The 16,628-nt window shown below is 40.6% G+C and overlaps 1 protein-coding gene across 3 annotated transcripts; it reads left to right on the top strand.

Moving 5' to 3' along the window:
* Positions 1-933: 933 nt before the first annotated feature.
* LOC143018293 (uncharacterized) lies at positions 934-15,987 on the top strand. Of its 3 annotated transcripts, none has more exons than XM_076173626.1 (7): positions 942-1,570; positions 4,393-4,566; positions 5,142-5,246; positions 5,847-6,263; positions 8,721-8,869; positions 9,545-9,650; positions 13,457-15,987. In XM_076173626.1, the coding sequence occupies exons 1-7, from the start codon at positions 1,483-1,485 to the stop codon at positions 13,720-13,722; spliced, it is 1,305 nt and encodes a 434-aa protein (XP_076029741.1). In that variant the 5' UTR covers positions 942-1,482; the 3' UTR covers positions 13,723-15,987. The 3 variants fall into 3 exon arrangements, with proteins under 3 accessions (XP_076029742.1, XP_076029741.1, XP_076029743.1); XM_076173628.1 differs by having other exon boundaries at positions 987-1,570; positions 5,847-5,957; XM_076173627.1 differs by lacking the exons at positions 4,393-4,566; positions 5,142-5,246 and having other exon boundaries at positions 934-1,570.
* Positions 15,988-16,628: the final 641 nt, after the last annotated feature.

The raw sequence follows: 16,628 nt of genomic DNA, 5'->3' as shown, positions 1-16,628 counted from the left end.
ACGCGACCTGGGTGGGCTAGGAATCTTTGTGTATTAGTACGCGTGGTTATCCGAATACCCTGATACATTGTGGAGTTTCCTCTTCTGAATTGTACAATCTATCCAACTATAAATCGCATGACATCATCTCCAAGCCTAAGTCTAACTCCAAGTCGTAAGTCCAAATCTAAGACTACATTTATCATTAGTTATATGTCAATTTATTATCATTTACTATTTACCTGTTTGTTTATTATATAACTATACCTATGCATTTATTTATGTATTTTATTTGTTATTTACATTATCATAGTTTTTATTTATTATTTTATTATTAATATGATTTTTTTTTTCGCATCCGACCTAGATATGGATCAAAATGTCTCCTGTCGGCATGCTCCGCCTTTGTAATCCTTTGTAAATTTGATGCAGTCAATATCTTGGAGACCTTAGTGACATCCACACGGACCAGGATCACGTTAAGGGCTAGTCTGTAAGAGAATGGTAATCCTTCCTCTCAACTGGCATCCTTAAATCTCTCCTTTGCCTCCACGATAACCCAATTTCTTCGAAGCGGCATTGTCCCCAAAGATGGAAGTGGTGGTTACTATCGACGAAATACTTCGACTATGCGGAAGATCTCTACTGACCCCCTTCAACTGAATGAAATCGTCTGATCTTAGTCAGACCTATATGTATATATATAAGGTATGCCAACTTATGGTTCAGTGAATGTCTACAAGGGAATCTATACACAATAGCACAACTAACAATGACAACAGCTGCAACAACAAAAAATCGGCAACAAAACAGTGACAACAACGATAAAGATGACATCGACGACGAAGACAGTTAAACAAAATATAACAACGACAACAACAAAAATGATAACATCAACGACAATATCGACAACAACAGCAACGACAGCAACAACCGCGACGACGACGACAACAACAACAACAAGGCGCGCCTGACCTCGCTTGCGCGCGGGTGTCGAGCAGAACAACCACAGCGAGTTCAGTTAGTTCAGTCAGGTGCTCCCGAGCGGAGGTGTGTGTTCGTGACGTCACGGCGTTTGCAAGGTAGAGCGACCGGGGAAACGTGTATATAGTGTTCGTTTCAAACAACGAGGAAATAACAATCTATTAGCAACGGATATTGTTGGCATGAGTGCGTGATTATCTTGATGTAGTTCACGGGACATAGTTCACGTCCTCAGATTAACGAAAGATAAATAAATCACGGCCTATGCAGAAGAAACTTATACTGGTGTGCATACGTGACATGTTCCGTTGTGATTTCACCTCGCCGTGATCACAAAGATTCCACTCTAATTTCCATCGAACACCGGTGGCTGTCCCTTGCCCCGACTGTCCGTTCGCAAAGGGCAAAGAAAACGACATCGGTTGCATTCCGTCGCATCCTGGTGCACACTTCAGTTGAAGTCATTGCAGAAGCTCAGTTTCACTTTCCAGAATTAGTACCAGATATATCGAAGGAAAGATGCCGACTGTGAGGACGCTGGTCGTCTGTATCGGCCTAATGTCTGTTATGGCTGGTGTCGGGAAATGCAGGATTCCATTTCACAAAGGTATGAATAAAAAACAAATAAAAACAATATTGCCAATGTTGTGGCATGCGCCCAGGTATGTTATTGAGTCGTGATATACAATATAAACACTGCTGATATGTAAAAGATACGGTTAAGGGCAAAGAAATAACCATGAAATTACAAATCACATTTTTCTGTATATACCGACAACGTCAGTGTGTTCCATTTAACCCGGCGCACCGGATACAAGCCCAGACAACGAATAACAAACTTTGAACCACAGGATCTCGCTTTTCCCAGCACAACAAGACACCTTGACACCAAAATGTGCATTTCCCCCCTCCCGACGTGCCAGTCTGTCTCGAGTCTGACAACATACAGCTTTCCAACCCTTAACTTGACCACATCACACTTTTCCTGACACAATGACATCACGCTTTTTCTCTTTACATGCACTTTTGCGAGTTTCAATACACGCGCGCGACTCATGGGTTACGGCAACAGCAGTTTTCATAATCGAACGACGCACAATTTTGAAATAACGATCTTGAATCTATTCAATCGGTCCTAACGATTTTCATTGTTATATATATATATATGTATATATATATTGGTAGATTAAAAACTGCTTTAACAGGCAGTCGTATATTCTAAAATTAATTGACAAAAATTAATTAAAAATATAATAAAAACGAAAACTGTTGGACTACGCCTCACTTTCCCGCTCCAACATACCCACGCTACTCTCTCCAAGACCCGTTATACCAACAACTTTCTCCCCAAACCCGGAACCATCATATTCTCAAGTGGAATTCCAATAACATTACTCTCCTAACCCCGTTATAACAACACCATTCTCACCACTTTACCCCCTTTAGAATTATAATCATACCAACAAAACTACAATAATAAATTCTGCAACACTACCTTCCAAACCCCGTTATATCGACATCACTCTCCCATACCCCGATATAACATCCTACTAAGGCAGATCTTCGCCACCTTGGCCGACGGCGGTTCAGTCATATTAATTCTTAATTTCTGTCCGTTTTACTTTCGGCGCAGTGTTGCTTCATTCCCTGTCTTCTAGGTGAGCTATAGTAGGATTCTGCTCCCCAATTATATAAGAATTGACACTTCGAATCATCATTAATATAGTACAGCTCTTTCCTTCCATACTAGCCAGAATGTTTTTTTTCATCTTCTCATTGCATTGCAATATGTAATATACGGGAGCTGTATTGTGTGCTAGTGTCGCAGGGTGTTTTAGCACTATCGATTAACGTTTAACTTCTTGAACTCCCTCATATCATATTATCATCTGCAGTACTGATATACAACAAGTAGCGTTCGCTAGGACTTGTATTACCTGTGTATGAGTATAAACATTTTAAATGAGTGCGGGTTCAAATAAACATATTGATGATGGCCGTGTGGTGTGGTAGTGAGGCAAACACAATCTAGATATTGTTGTAGTCGTGGGTCTTAATTAAGATCCGTTTTATTCTTACTTTGTTACCGAACATATGCCAAGGATATAGATAATAGCACTTGGTGATATAATCAATCCTTTGCCCCGGAGCACCCAAAGAAACCATCTACGGCTACCAATTCAACCCGTTAGTGTTTCAAGAAATATCTGAATTGAGTACACAACGCCGTAAGGCAACGTGTTCAATGTTTTCTGTGAAGTGGTGACAGCTACTAAAGTGCTTCATAATTTATTTTTATTCGTCTATTTTATTTTATTTTATTTATTTTGTTTGTCTATTAATTAATATATTTATTTTTGCGAGACATCCAAGACTGTTTACCGGCCTTTCAACAATCCCGACTAAGACATGACTTTGTCAGGTAGTGATGAGACGATTACGATTTTGTTTTAACGCGCGCGTGTGTGGAAGTCCCATGCCAATAATCCAGATTATTATGTTGCGATCAAACAATCTGAGAACCAAACTCGACCAAAAACAATGCGTTGCACAGACAATGTCTAGCTAATAAGTTAACATAACCTGTGAAATTATATACCAAATCTTTGTCTAAACCATAGCCAAAATTCAGTATCTACACCCAGAATCTGAGTAAGTACAATAAAATTCCTTCCTTCTCCATCACATGTCACATGATTAAGATAGGGTAATCTTGGCCCACTCTGGAATTGCTGGGGGTAATAGTAACAAGGGTAGAAAAGTTAATAACAATTTCTTCGGGAGGATAATTATGCAAAATAAAAGGGGGACTCCTCTGGAATCTTATCGTTGTTGACAATTTAACTTGATGTAACCAGTGCGGATGGGGTGCTCGCTGGCCGAGCGTATTAAAGCGTCGCTACATGTGGCAGAGGTCGAACTCTGCCACCAGCGAGTTGGGCCAAGGGTATGGTCAATTAAATTCCACGCAACAAAATCCTGTCAGGGGCACCGTCCTACCCCTCCTGTTAATTAAGGGCAGTTCGCGACATATAACAGAAGGCTGAGAAGCAAATAGTTTCTTCGAAGGCTATTCAGGATTCCCGTGCCATTCTGAACCAGCATTGTTTTTGTTTTTCTTTTTTGTATTATCAGTTTCCTTTAGAATATTCAAGAACTTACCAAGTCAACCCAGGATCTCCACACTTGTAGGAAAAGTTGGTTCGAGTAACCATAGATATCAGTTCTATAAAATCCCGAAAGATATATTTACCTTTTGCCAAGAAATTCTTGCATGCCTGTCTTACTATATTTTTTTCTCTACGCACCCTCTATTCATACACTTGACCATTCTCCATTATTACAACAAGGAGCAATGCCCAGTTTCATTGAGTTTATACTCTTAAGTCCCTCCCCACTAGCTGTTAACCACTTGCCACACTCCGGCAGAGCCGTGCGATCGAGGAACGAAGTGCTCGCAGTGCCCTGAAGGGACTTTCCAGACATCCATCGAAGACGACGGCGTCAATCAAGACACTGAGCTCGTGTGCTGCCCCGGATGTGCGAACTCGACCATGTTTTCCAGCCTCCTGCCCGGACACCCGCCCTGCTATTGCTTGATTTGTGTGTAACAGTCCCTTGCGCATTCTTCCCTCGTTTGTTTCTGATGTTATGTCGCTCTCTACTCCTGCTTTTGTCTTCTATTCACTTGCTATTTCTTTTCTCGCACTCTCCCTGTTTTGTACACTTGAAATGTTTTGCCCTTTTTATGTTTTCACTTGAGCGATATTTCGATAAACTTGGATTGCACTCTTAATGTTATTAGAAATTATTCATGTGATTGGTGTTGGATCAGTTGCGACATTGTTATCGTCGTGATAAAAAAAAACTGACGGTGAAGACGATGTAACTGATGTTGAGATCGTATTAAATTCAAGCAAATAATATAAAGTGGATATAGATTCAGTAGATACTGGCACAAACTTTAATTCAACAAATGTTAGACATAATCAGATCTATAATAATTTTGTAAATAGTCGTAGCTTTAAAAAAAACTCACTAGTACGAAATGGATGATGACATATTAAAAAAACTAACAATGTTCTCGGGTAGACCAATCAGAAAAAAAGTGTGTAGGCATTAGTTTCCATATTCAGATTCAACTTAATGACTTGTATATCCCCTTCCTCTTCAAATAGCGGACCTGAAGTACAGTAGGAACTTCCGTTTTCCTGAGACATTCAACACTCAAAACGACCTAGACGCTTCTCCTTCCCAGGACACAAATTTCATACTGAATAAAGGTATGCAGCAAGTCTCGCAAGCAGGGTGACCAGATCTCTCAAGAGGGAATATACTATGCAGCAGATGAGATTATGTTAGATTGGCAAATATAATTCCAAATATTTTCTCTTAATACGCTCTGTTTCTGTTATATTTCTGTAATCAATATAAAAAGATGTTATGGAAAATATACTAAATTTACTATATGGTAAATCTGGTCACTCCGACGTCATGGCTTTTAACCAAGTTCGAGAATCACCATGCAGTGCAATATTTGTTTCAATAGATAATCGAACGCCACCTTTCGTTTTGTGTTTGTCAGTCTATGATTCACTTACTCTGTTTTTAAAATGCGCTGTACTGTGCTAACAGTACTTGACAAATATTTCACATTTTCACAAATTAATTAATCGCAGACTACTCCCACTTTATTTATGAGCAACTTTTGAAAAAAAAATAACAAAACATGCCAGTGGGATTCGAATTTTACATAAATTTTACGCAATGAGCGGTATGTTTTGAAGACCTCCGATCGCAGTAGATATAATGAAAATTAGATTAGTCGGAATTCTTCAAATGGGTAATGATTATTCTCAATTACACTCTCATTTTTATTTCAGCCTCAAAGGATTCCCACGCAATGCAGGAAGCTTTTGGCCTCATCGTCGCTGCTCTGGAAAACCTGGATTCCCGCCTGACTACCATCGAAAACCGATTTGGCATCCCGGACAGTAAGTTGTCCTCCAGTCGCGTCCCTGCACAAGAAGTAGTAGGTCAGGGTGACGACCCTGAGACTGCCAAAGAAGTAGCAGGTCAGGGTGATCATTCTGAAACTGCTAAAGAAGTAACAGGCCAGGGTGACAGCCTTGAGCCTGCCAAAGAAGTAGCAGGCCAGGGTGATGATCCTGACAATGCACAAGAAGTAGTAGGCCAGGGTGACGATCCTGACAATGCACAAGAAGTAGTAGGCCAGGGTGACGATCCTGACAATGCACAAGAAGTAGCAGGCCAGGGTGATGATCCTGATAATGCACAAGGTACTTTTTTTTAGCACCAGCACCACCACTGTATAATAGCTTAGTTCCTATATTTGTCCTAGTAAAGTGTGTGTGTGCGTATTTACTTAGTTTTAGGCTGCGTTCCCACCGAGCGAGTCAAGGCCGATTCTCGCCAAATGTTGTTAATTTGAATGGCTAGAAAGAGACTTTGCTTGCAGCATTCTAGACTTCCCTAAGAACACTTCAACAATCTGTCTGATATTCGCAAAGGTTTAGCTCCTTTCATTTCGCCATTCAGTTTCTCAATATATGACGCGAAGGCAATTTGACTTCTGAAAATTAAAAAAAAAAACGAATGATTGCAACCGACGTCGTTTCTGCTTAAACGAACTCACGACGGCTGAGGAGAATCAGCCGAGACTCGCTCGGTGGAAACGCAGCCTTAGTATACGGGGTTAGAAGCAAGGTCTATATAGTATAGGTCAACCCACGAGCGCTCCGTTTTTCCTGTGTTCTGCGCATCCGTGACGTCAACGGGTGCAGTAGGGGTTAAACGCGGGAGCGTGTGTCAATCTGTGTTTGCCACTGAACGGGACAAGGTCACACTTCTCTGCCTACTTATCCTCACCGTTCATGTAGTATCACAATGCCGTCTTGCGCCGTGCGTAGCTGTGCTAATTTTCGAGTGAAAGGGAAATCAAATGTTCATTATTTTCGGTTTCCAAAAGATAAAGAAACCCAAAATAGCTGGATTCAGCTGTGTGGGAGAAAAGACTACATAAACCCACTGACTCAACGTTTATGCAGCAAACATTTTGAACAATCAGCATTTCAGAGAAATATGAAATTCGAACTCCTTGGAATACCGGTGCCTCCAGGTTGTATAGCATTCAAGCCTGGTGCAGTTCCATCGTTACATTTAACATCAGACACAGGTCCACCAGTATTGCAAGAAAATAGCAATGATTATTATATGGATCATGTGAAGATCTGTTTCCCTAGAACACCCATGTAAAGAAATTCCACCCTCATAGTAAACTGGCAAGATGTGACCTTGCACAGCTGTCCCCAGGTCAGATCCGAAGGCGGGGTTATATTCGCATCTAAAGTCATGTCAAGTCCCTGGGATCATGTGAAGACCTACCTCCCCAGATGTGCTCATCTGAAGATCTGTCTCCCTATGCCCGTCTGGGGAGACAGATCTCCAATTAAAGTTAATAATAGTAGTAATACTAATTATTATTATAAGAGAGAGCGGCAGTAGAAAAATAGAGCGAGAGTTAGGCAGAGAGAGAGAGAGAGAGAGAGAGAGAGAGAGAGAGAGAGAGAAACGGGAATGGGGAGGGGGAGGAGGAGGAGAGAGACACCTGACAGATCACGCCGAATGCACCCAGTGACGTCACTAACCCCCCCACTTCCCCCGCTGGGTATTTGGAACCTGCGCGTGCGTTGACCTATACTATATGGACCTTGGTTAGAAGTATGTTTTGTAAGGTCACGTCCCTTTGCCTCCACTTGTCAGACTTTGCCTTGTATTCATTTATGTCGTTGGTCTCGGTTAAATTTTTATCCAACGGGTTCCATAAATGCATGTGGAATTAAAAAAATTACTCAGTTCTTCTTCATATACAGTATATTGTTGCTTTCACTCGGGATCATCTTAATTGGTTGCTGCCCTATGCAATCTGTTTTCCTTGTATCGCTTTTTGGGTGTGTTGAACACACTGTTTGAATTTTGCACTCTGGGACATATCAGTCTTCCAGTAATTTTCTTCATTTCCCCCTCCATGTAATAAAATGCTACCCTTATATTATTCATTAAATTATAAATATATCCTGTTATTTTTTATATGTGAATTTCTGGTGATATATCTTTGAGATCCATAGATCGTTTTCCCTCCTCCATTTGGATATTAATTAATGCCGCATCCTCTCGTCGGTCTGTTTCGAACTTTGGTTTAATTAAAGAATCTTATATTTCTTTACACTGAAATTGATTTTCCAATTGTGACCCCCACCCATTTCTCTAAATATTCCTGCAACAGTCTACAATCCTCTTCGCTTTACACTCCCTTCATTATTTTTACGTCGTCTGCATGTAAATTTGGATAACTATCAGTTCCATTCATCATATGATTAGTATATAATATGAACTTTGCAGGTATCAGAATTTGCAGTCCAGCTTTTCATTTATCACGGTAACTGTGTTCGTACGTCTGGCAGCTACCGAGATGTACCGTGGAGATACGGCGACAACCCGAATTCAATGGCAGGTGTTACAGAGGCGGTTAACTGAGATACGATTAACCCCTTCTCATAGTAGCGAGAAGGCATTCTGGACAACACAGCCTGTTCAGTTAGTTATATATACAACAGAGAAAAAAATAAGAGGATTCCCCCAAATCTTTAAACGCGAATGGTTTTTCCTCGGCTGGACAAAGTCGTCTGGCGACAAGTTATTGTACCTTACAAGAAATCAGACTCATTTTGTTTCAGGAGAATTCCTTCAGACCTCAGGATCAACTGTGAACAGGCTGGGCGAAGTTGAATCAAGGCCATGCCCCAACGCAAACTTTACTCGCGTTCCCATCACTGGGCGATGCTATTATATGTCTGTGATCAACAAGGACAGGAAGCATTGGGAGGTAAGAACCGTTTTCTAAAATAGATTGTTTTGAGTCAAGAACGAGTGTACAACTTTACATATTTCAATTTAATGGATGAAGAAAAAAATATGCATAATATTTTCCCAATTGCATATCAACGACGGATGTACTAGTTTTCAAATTAAGGACAGGCATACGAAAATTAATTAAGAATTAAGAACAGACATACAAAAGGTTAATTTCAAGCTAACATAGTTGTATAATGTGTGAGAACAGGACACAGTTGGAATCGATTAAGGCCTTAAAAATGGAGGAGATTGCAAGAGACCATAACGCCTACACTAGACAGTTCCATATCCATGACCACCTGCCGCCCCCATTCATAAAGTTATCTAACCTTCTTTTAAAACAACAAATTATTTCAGCGCTCCCTACATGGTTACTAAGTCTATGTCACTCGTTGACCGCTCTGTTGATAAACCAGCATTTACCTATTTCCTTCTTAAATCTAAAATTGTCCAATTTAGACCCATTGCACACCCAAATGAAACCCCTCTAGTCTCCTCCTTCCTGTCCGTTGTCTCCTCGCTCCAATAGACGAGCACTGTCAATGTGGATAGAAGGAATAGAATAGGTTTATAATATGATAAATAATAAAATAGAATTCCTTCTGCCAAGACCTATGATTCATCTAATTGTGTTCTGTCCAACAAGGAAGCTCGGGCGAGTTGTCAGTCGATGGAAGCCACATTGGCTGAGCCACGGGGAGCACTCTTCTGGCATGTAGTCAGTTTTCTAGCCAAAAACGAAAAAACTGCAGGTAAGAGATACCTAAAAAGTTTGTCAGAATAAAAGGGTTATATCAGCTTTGAACGCGATGAATGGTGTAAAGATTTTGTTTTGGCGAAGTTATGTTATGTTGCTGGATATGAGATGAGGAGTTGGGGAAAGGAGCAAATTCCGGTTTAAGTGACAATCATTACCTCAACTTCTATAGTTCATACCTCGACAGTAGTTAGCGACGGTCTGTAGTTGTGTGTGGGTCAATGTCGAACGGTTGCCTGTGTTGTGTGTGAGGTTCACCATTGTCTGATCACGTGTTGGACTCGTGATCGACAGCTATTTCCCTCGCGAAAGAGAGCTCAGAGCTTGTATGACCGATCTATGGGTAATACTGTGACCTTTACGCGCACACACCCTCAATTCCCCGCCCACGAGAGTTGAAGTAACGACTCGAAGCGGAGCGATACTGAAACTATTTCAACCCTGGGCAAGATGCGATACCGGTCCGTCGTAATGACAGTCGGGGACTCTACCAACCGCGCCACCGATTGTGTATGTGAAATTGTGTGCGGGTCTGCCACGGACTGATATGAGCAGCTGTCACCGGTTGTCAACTGTTTTTATGGGGAAAAAAATTCAAACCTGGGGTTCGTCCGAGGACCATGTGTCATTGCGTGTCTAAAATGATGCGTTGCATTTAGTTTTCTTTGCACTGTTTAAACGTTTTTATGTTCTTCTTTGTGTGTGTGTGTTTTCATGACAAAAAGAAAACTAAATAACTACAGGCCTATAAACTTGACTTCAATCGTAGGAAAAATGATAGAAACTCATCGGAGATGCCATTGAGTATCATTTAGAAAGTAACTGTTTGATAAATGATAGCCAGCATGGATTCAGATGGAAACGTTCTTGCGTGACTAACTCGAATTCTACAACACAGTCATCTTGAATTATGACAAAAGAAACAATATAGATTCAATATATCTAGACTTTGCATAAGCTTTTGATAACGTCCCCCACGAAAGATTACTAACTAGATTAGCTTCACACGGAGTAAGTGGTAGCCTATTAAGTTGGACTAATAATTGGTCGAATGATCGAAAACAGAGTTGGTTTAAATAGAAAAAACTTCAAGAAGGAAAAAAAATGTTATGAGTGGAGTTCCTCAGGGTTCCGTTCTTCGGCCACTTCTATTCATAGTATATATGAATGATATAGACCACAGACTAAAAACTATTGTCTCCAAATTTGCTGATGATACAAAACTGTGCGGAATGGCAAATGATCACTTAAACCAATTAGATATCCAAGAAGATTTAGATAAATTACAACAATGGTCTGAAAAGTGGCTAATGAAATTTAACACAAGTAAATGCAAGGTAATGCACACAGGCAAAAATAACAGTAATTACGATTACAAGTTAGTTGGAAATTCATTAACAAAAGTGGATAGTGAAAAGGATCTCGGAGTAATTATCAATAACGTTCTCAAATCATCAAAGCAATGTATTTCAGCCTCTGAGAAAGCAAATAAAATTCTCGGACTCATTGCGCGATCGTTTGACTTCAAAAGTTCATCTCTCATTAACCATCCATATCCATATACCAAGGCTTTTTCCCCCTTACCAGGGGGGTAGCCAAAAAGGACAAGGCACAAAAACATTCCCACCCATTTCATCCCCGAAAACACTCCACACCCCTCCACCCTCCCTCCCATCTTAGCACCTCCTAGATGACGGGTCATCCCTGCACCCTGTCCACTGCCCTGGGTCAGAAGCAGTGTCGCAGGACACAGCACATCCACAGCAAGGCCGCTTCATTAAATCGGCGACACCCCCTCTCCGTCCCCCCATATAAAGGAGAGGACGGGGAGAAATCCCTTCGGGCTGCGTCAAAAATTTTTGCTCACACACACACTACCTCACCCCCATTCCCCCGTCCAATCCACCTCATGCATCACAACATTTTCCATATACAACCATTCTCCATTCACCCCTGTCTTCTGTCCTCTCCCGTCCTTCCTCAACCGACATTCCCCTCTTCCCCAAAGCCCCCTTCACCCCATCCATCCATCTCATCCTAGGACGTCCCCTCATGTTCACTCCCTCCACATCTGCCTTCCATACCTCATTTACTAGTATTTCTTCACTCATTCTTTCCATGTGTCCAAACCATCCTAATACTCTTTCATCCACCCTATCTCCCAGCTCCCTTTCCACCCCTGTTCTCCTCCTCACCTCCTCATTTCTCACTCTATCTAGCCTAGTAACCCCCATCATACTTCTCAGACACTTCATCTCAAACACATTCAAACTCCTTCTCTCTTCCTCTCTCATGTTCCATGTTTCTGCTCCATACAGTGCTGTTGGCACAATCACTCCTTCATACAGTCTCCTCTTAGCATCCATTCCCAGATTCCTATTCCTCATTACACTTTTTAAACCACCAAGGCATTTACTCGCTTCTCTCGATCTACATTCTACCTCCACCTTCACTCCACCCTTTCCTGCCACATTTGCACCCAAATATCTAAAACTATCCACTTCCTCCAGTTGCTCTCCTTTAATGCTCACTTCCAGATTACTGCCACTTTCACCCCATGTACATCTCATCACCTTACTTTTATCCACATTTATCTTTAGCTTTCTTCTATCACACACTCTCCCAAACTCTGTCACCAGCTTCCTCAATCCCTCCTCCGATCCTGCCACAAGCGCAGTGTCGTCCGCAAACAACAGCTGGCTCACCTCCCACTTTTCTCCATTTTCCTTAACCATCTCCAATCCCTGACCCACTACCCTTGCATTCACCTCTCGCACCACCCCATCCATGTATAAGTTGAACAGCCAGGGTGACATAACGCATCCCTGACGGAGTCCCACCTTTACCTCAAACCACTCACTCTCTCCTGGCACAAGCTCTACTACTCTCATAAAAACTCTTGACAGCTCCTAGAAGCTTTCCTCCTATCCCGTATATCCGCATAACCTCCCACAGTGCCTTTCTGTCTACCCTGTCGTAAGCAAGTTATATAAATCGTTAGTTTGTCCACATTTGGAATATGCTGTTTTCGTATGTTCACCGAATCTCATTAAAGACATTGACAGATTGGAAAAAGTACAACGACGAGCCACAAAACTGATCCCAAATATCAAAGATAAATTATACGAAAATCGACTAAAACATATTAATCTGTTTTCCCTAAAAAAGCGTAGACTCAGAGGTGACTTGATACAGGTCTTTGAGATTCTAAAGGGAATTGACATCAAAAGTGACCAAATGTTCACACTGAATGAGAATCCGACAAGAAACAGACAGTGGTCTCAAAGTGTCAGGAGATAGATTTAATTTGGAGGTGGGTAGAAACAACTTTGCCAACCGTGTAGTTAATGAATGGAATAAAGTTCTTGTAGAGGCAGTGCTATGTACTTCAGTTTGAAGCTTTAAGATTCATTTAGATAAATACCTAAATAAGATGCTGTAATGACTGCCATTTATTTTATATTATTTATTTGTTGTTATTTGTCTGTTTATTATTATTTGCTTGATTCTCATTTATAATTAGTTATATGCCAATTTATTATTATGTACTATTTACCTGTTTGTTTATTATTTAGCTATATACATTTATTTTTATTTATCATTAGATTATTATAATTTTTTTCTATTTATTTATGTATCATTATTGTAATTTTTTCCGCATCCGACCTAGTTATGGACCAAAAAGTCTCCTGTCGGCATGCTCCGCTTTTGTAATGCTTTGTAATGGCCTAGTGTAGGCCTTCTGGTCTCGTTCAGTCTCCTTTATTCTTATGTTGTTCTTATGTTGTGTTCTCTTGCCAGGGTTCGGCTTCTGGGTCGGAGGCGTTTATCTTGGCAACTGGTTCTGGATTAACTCTGGAGAGGTCGTGAGCCTGGATAGCAACTTCTGGTCTTACAGAGATAACGAAGACATCATTCGACCTCCTGGGGACATCGAAGGCGGCAAATGTCTGACCCTCCGCTATGTCCTGGAAGAAAAGTCGTACGCCTACACGGCCGACCAGTGTGGATATACAAAGTATTATTTGTGTGAGATGCTTGAAAAGACACATCGACTTTATTTCTAACGGTCTCGAGATTTTCATTTCGGTTGTCATGCACTGCATACGCGACGGATCCGGAGAAGGACAATTATGTCAATATGTTGTCTGTTCATTGATTGGCAAACGAAAATAATGATAATTATATGGATCCATGAGTAAGCCACTTATCTCTGTTAAGAGCTTTAGATGGTCGTGTAGCTGGGCATGTCTTCAGAATAAATGTGATCACAGTATCTGATCTGTTCTGTATGTAAGGATAGTATTTACAGTTTCGGTATTGAGGCGTTTCCTCAGCCAAACGAAAACAGCTGACGGCAGCTGGGAAAGTACAATTTGCAAACACAGCGAAAGAATGGAGATAAACTAGAATGGATACTAAAATCGCAGTGAAAGCTTTGTGTCTCTAAGCTATCAAAATGCAAACAATCTTGACGCCATTTCTCCTTCAAAGAGACGTTGGAATAGACTTCTGTCATCAAGTGTCAAACTTGAAGATGAAATTCGTTGTCGAGTTAACATTTTCTATGAAGAAACGAATAAAGCATACAAGATGGACGTCAGCTAGATTCACCTCCCTGCCGCCCATCTCCAACATCCTCACCTCCATCTATAGGTGCAACCCCGAGGGGCTGGCACTCTGGACCGGGCCCAAGATCTTTATCAACTTTAACTGTATTTCCTCAGATTTTTCACCTAAGGAGAAAAGACCATTTCCTCTTACTAATCTAACTCGACGACAAAGAAATGTCTCACACTAATACAACACAGCAGACAGTCCAAAGTTTCTTTCCCGAGAGATCTATAAGAGGGGACAAGAACTCTTACTGGTCGCTGTGGGGAATGTGGGTTTACAGAATTGTATATATGTGAGTTTATATTGGGAGACGGTTCTCATTCTTCACATATTTTTAAAGTAACGACTATCTTACAGATATAAAAGATTAAGTTTTTCTAGTTTTTCGTATAAAAGCACGCAAGTTAATGAAAAAGTTGCCCGAAGTTTGTTGTAGAAAACAAGTACTTTTTACATACATATACCAAAGGCTTTTTACCCCTACACGGGGGGTAGCCAAAAAGAAAAAGGCATAGAAACCACTCCCACCCATTCCATTTCCTATATATTCCACTCCCCTCCACCTTCCTCCCTCCCTCTTATCTTCGGCCGAAGTGCATTTCAATGTGCAGTTGGCAGTAGATGTGCAGACACAAATGCATTAAGGAAGTACACAGAGACAGATGCAAAGGGGAAAAAATACACTCCTTGTGTACCCTCCCAATGTATCTGTTTTACATATATCTCTCTTGTATCAAATGGACATTAACTTGAACAATCTCATCGTTAGAGGGAAGCGTCGGTATTGAAATTTAAAAAGGGGCATAGTCGTTTTCCACCATCAACTTTGACCAACCTTTTCACCAACTTATTGCCGAACTGCCTTCGATACAAAAACTAGAAAATCTTAAGATTATTCTTGATTGTGAAACACCTGTTACTTTTAACAGTACACACACTTATACCACTTATACATATACACACATACATTATGTGTTTGAATTTCGAATTTCGGCAAATTGGAGGAATATACCACTTTCGAAAATATCTAATGTATATCTAGTGGAACACAAAACAATGACGCCCAGCGCGGCTTCCCAAGTCAGTGCACATGGCAACCAGCCAAACACCGTCGTTCCGTCACTTGTCTCCCCCTCCGCCATTAATCGGCTGATTGGCTGTGGACATCAAAAGGCTGTGATAGATTTCATGTACATGTTGCTCTGTCGATTACGATTAAGGCATAATCCGAATCGAAGTTTGGTTGGCTGCAAAATGTATTGTCTTGGGTTACCACACTATTTTTTTTAAAAGGACAGTTTTTTTTGCTTTTCGCTTTAGAGGAAATGTTCTTTTCTCAATTTTGGATATAGTCCTTGTACATGATGTATACTTACACACACACACACACACACACGGGACGTTATTCAAGGAGTTGTGACCTTGCTGTCCTGGTGTGTGGTGTGTGAGTCGTCTCAGACCTACCCAGAGATCGGCAAATAATGAGCTCTGAGCTCACTGCCGTAGGGTGGTGTCTGGCTGTCTCAACAGAGACTGCAGCAGATCCGAGGTGAATACACACACACACACACACATATATATATATATATCAAAATCCATCTTGGTTATTCCAAAGTCATATTCTCCTGAGGTGGAGAGTAAATATAATAGTATTTTTTCCAGTCCTATTTTATTCAAAATGCATGTTGTTGCTTATATATACGAATATATAATTTATGCGAATTGTTCTGAGTTTAATTCGGACCTATCGTGTTTTTAATAACTTTAAATGATACTGACTGGTGTGATACAGGATTGTGGCCTGTAATTAAAATGTAAAATCAAGGGGGGGGAGGGAATCCTAGTCTTAACCGCTACATTTTCAAGTAACCGTGAAGAATGGCGCAATCTCTTAAAGAAACAAAACTCTATTTTCAGTATTCATGCAGTAGTACTTCGTAATTATATAATTGCATTTATCTAACATTTCAAAGGAATGCAAATATGCAAACAGTAACAGATTTATTGGACATTAGGTCAGGCTTTTATTAAAATTGAAATCAAAATAGGTGAAATTCCTTTCTTTTCGCCGAGCTGCTGACTAGCGCATATAACGATCAAAGTAAGTAAGTAAAAAAAAAAAAAAAAAAAAAAAAAAAAAAAAAAAAAAAAAAAAAAAAAAAAAAAAAACGGGGGGGCTTATCAGTCCGGCCAGTGGGAATGTCTACATGAAAAAAAAAAAAAAAAAAATACTCCGATCTGACGTGACAACCTAGAGGCTTTGTATATATAAACGTGCCCGTAACCCAACGAATAGAAAAAATCCGACATAACGGGTCTGTTTGGGACCTTTCGCAGTCAGGCTCGTAGATTCCTA

Source organism: Oratosquilla oratoria, chromosome 34 (assembly GCF_046742065.1).
Source record: "Oratosquilla oratoria isolate Oo_2021 chromosome 34, ASM4674206v1, whole genome shotgun sequence".
In the NCBI taxonomy this organism is placed as follows: Eukaryota; Metazoa; Arthropoda; class Malacostraca; order Stomatopoda; family Squillidae; genus Oratosquilla; species Oratosquilla oratoria.
The sequence above is the reverse complement of the archived record's forward strand: the minus strand, read 5'-3'. Positions and strand labels throughout refer to the sequence as shown.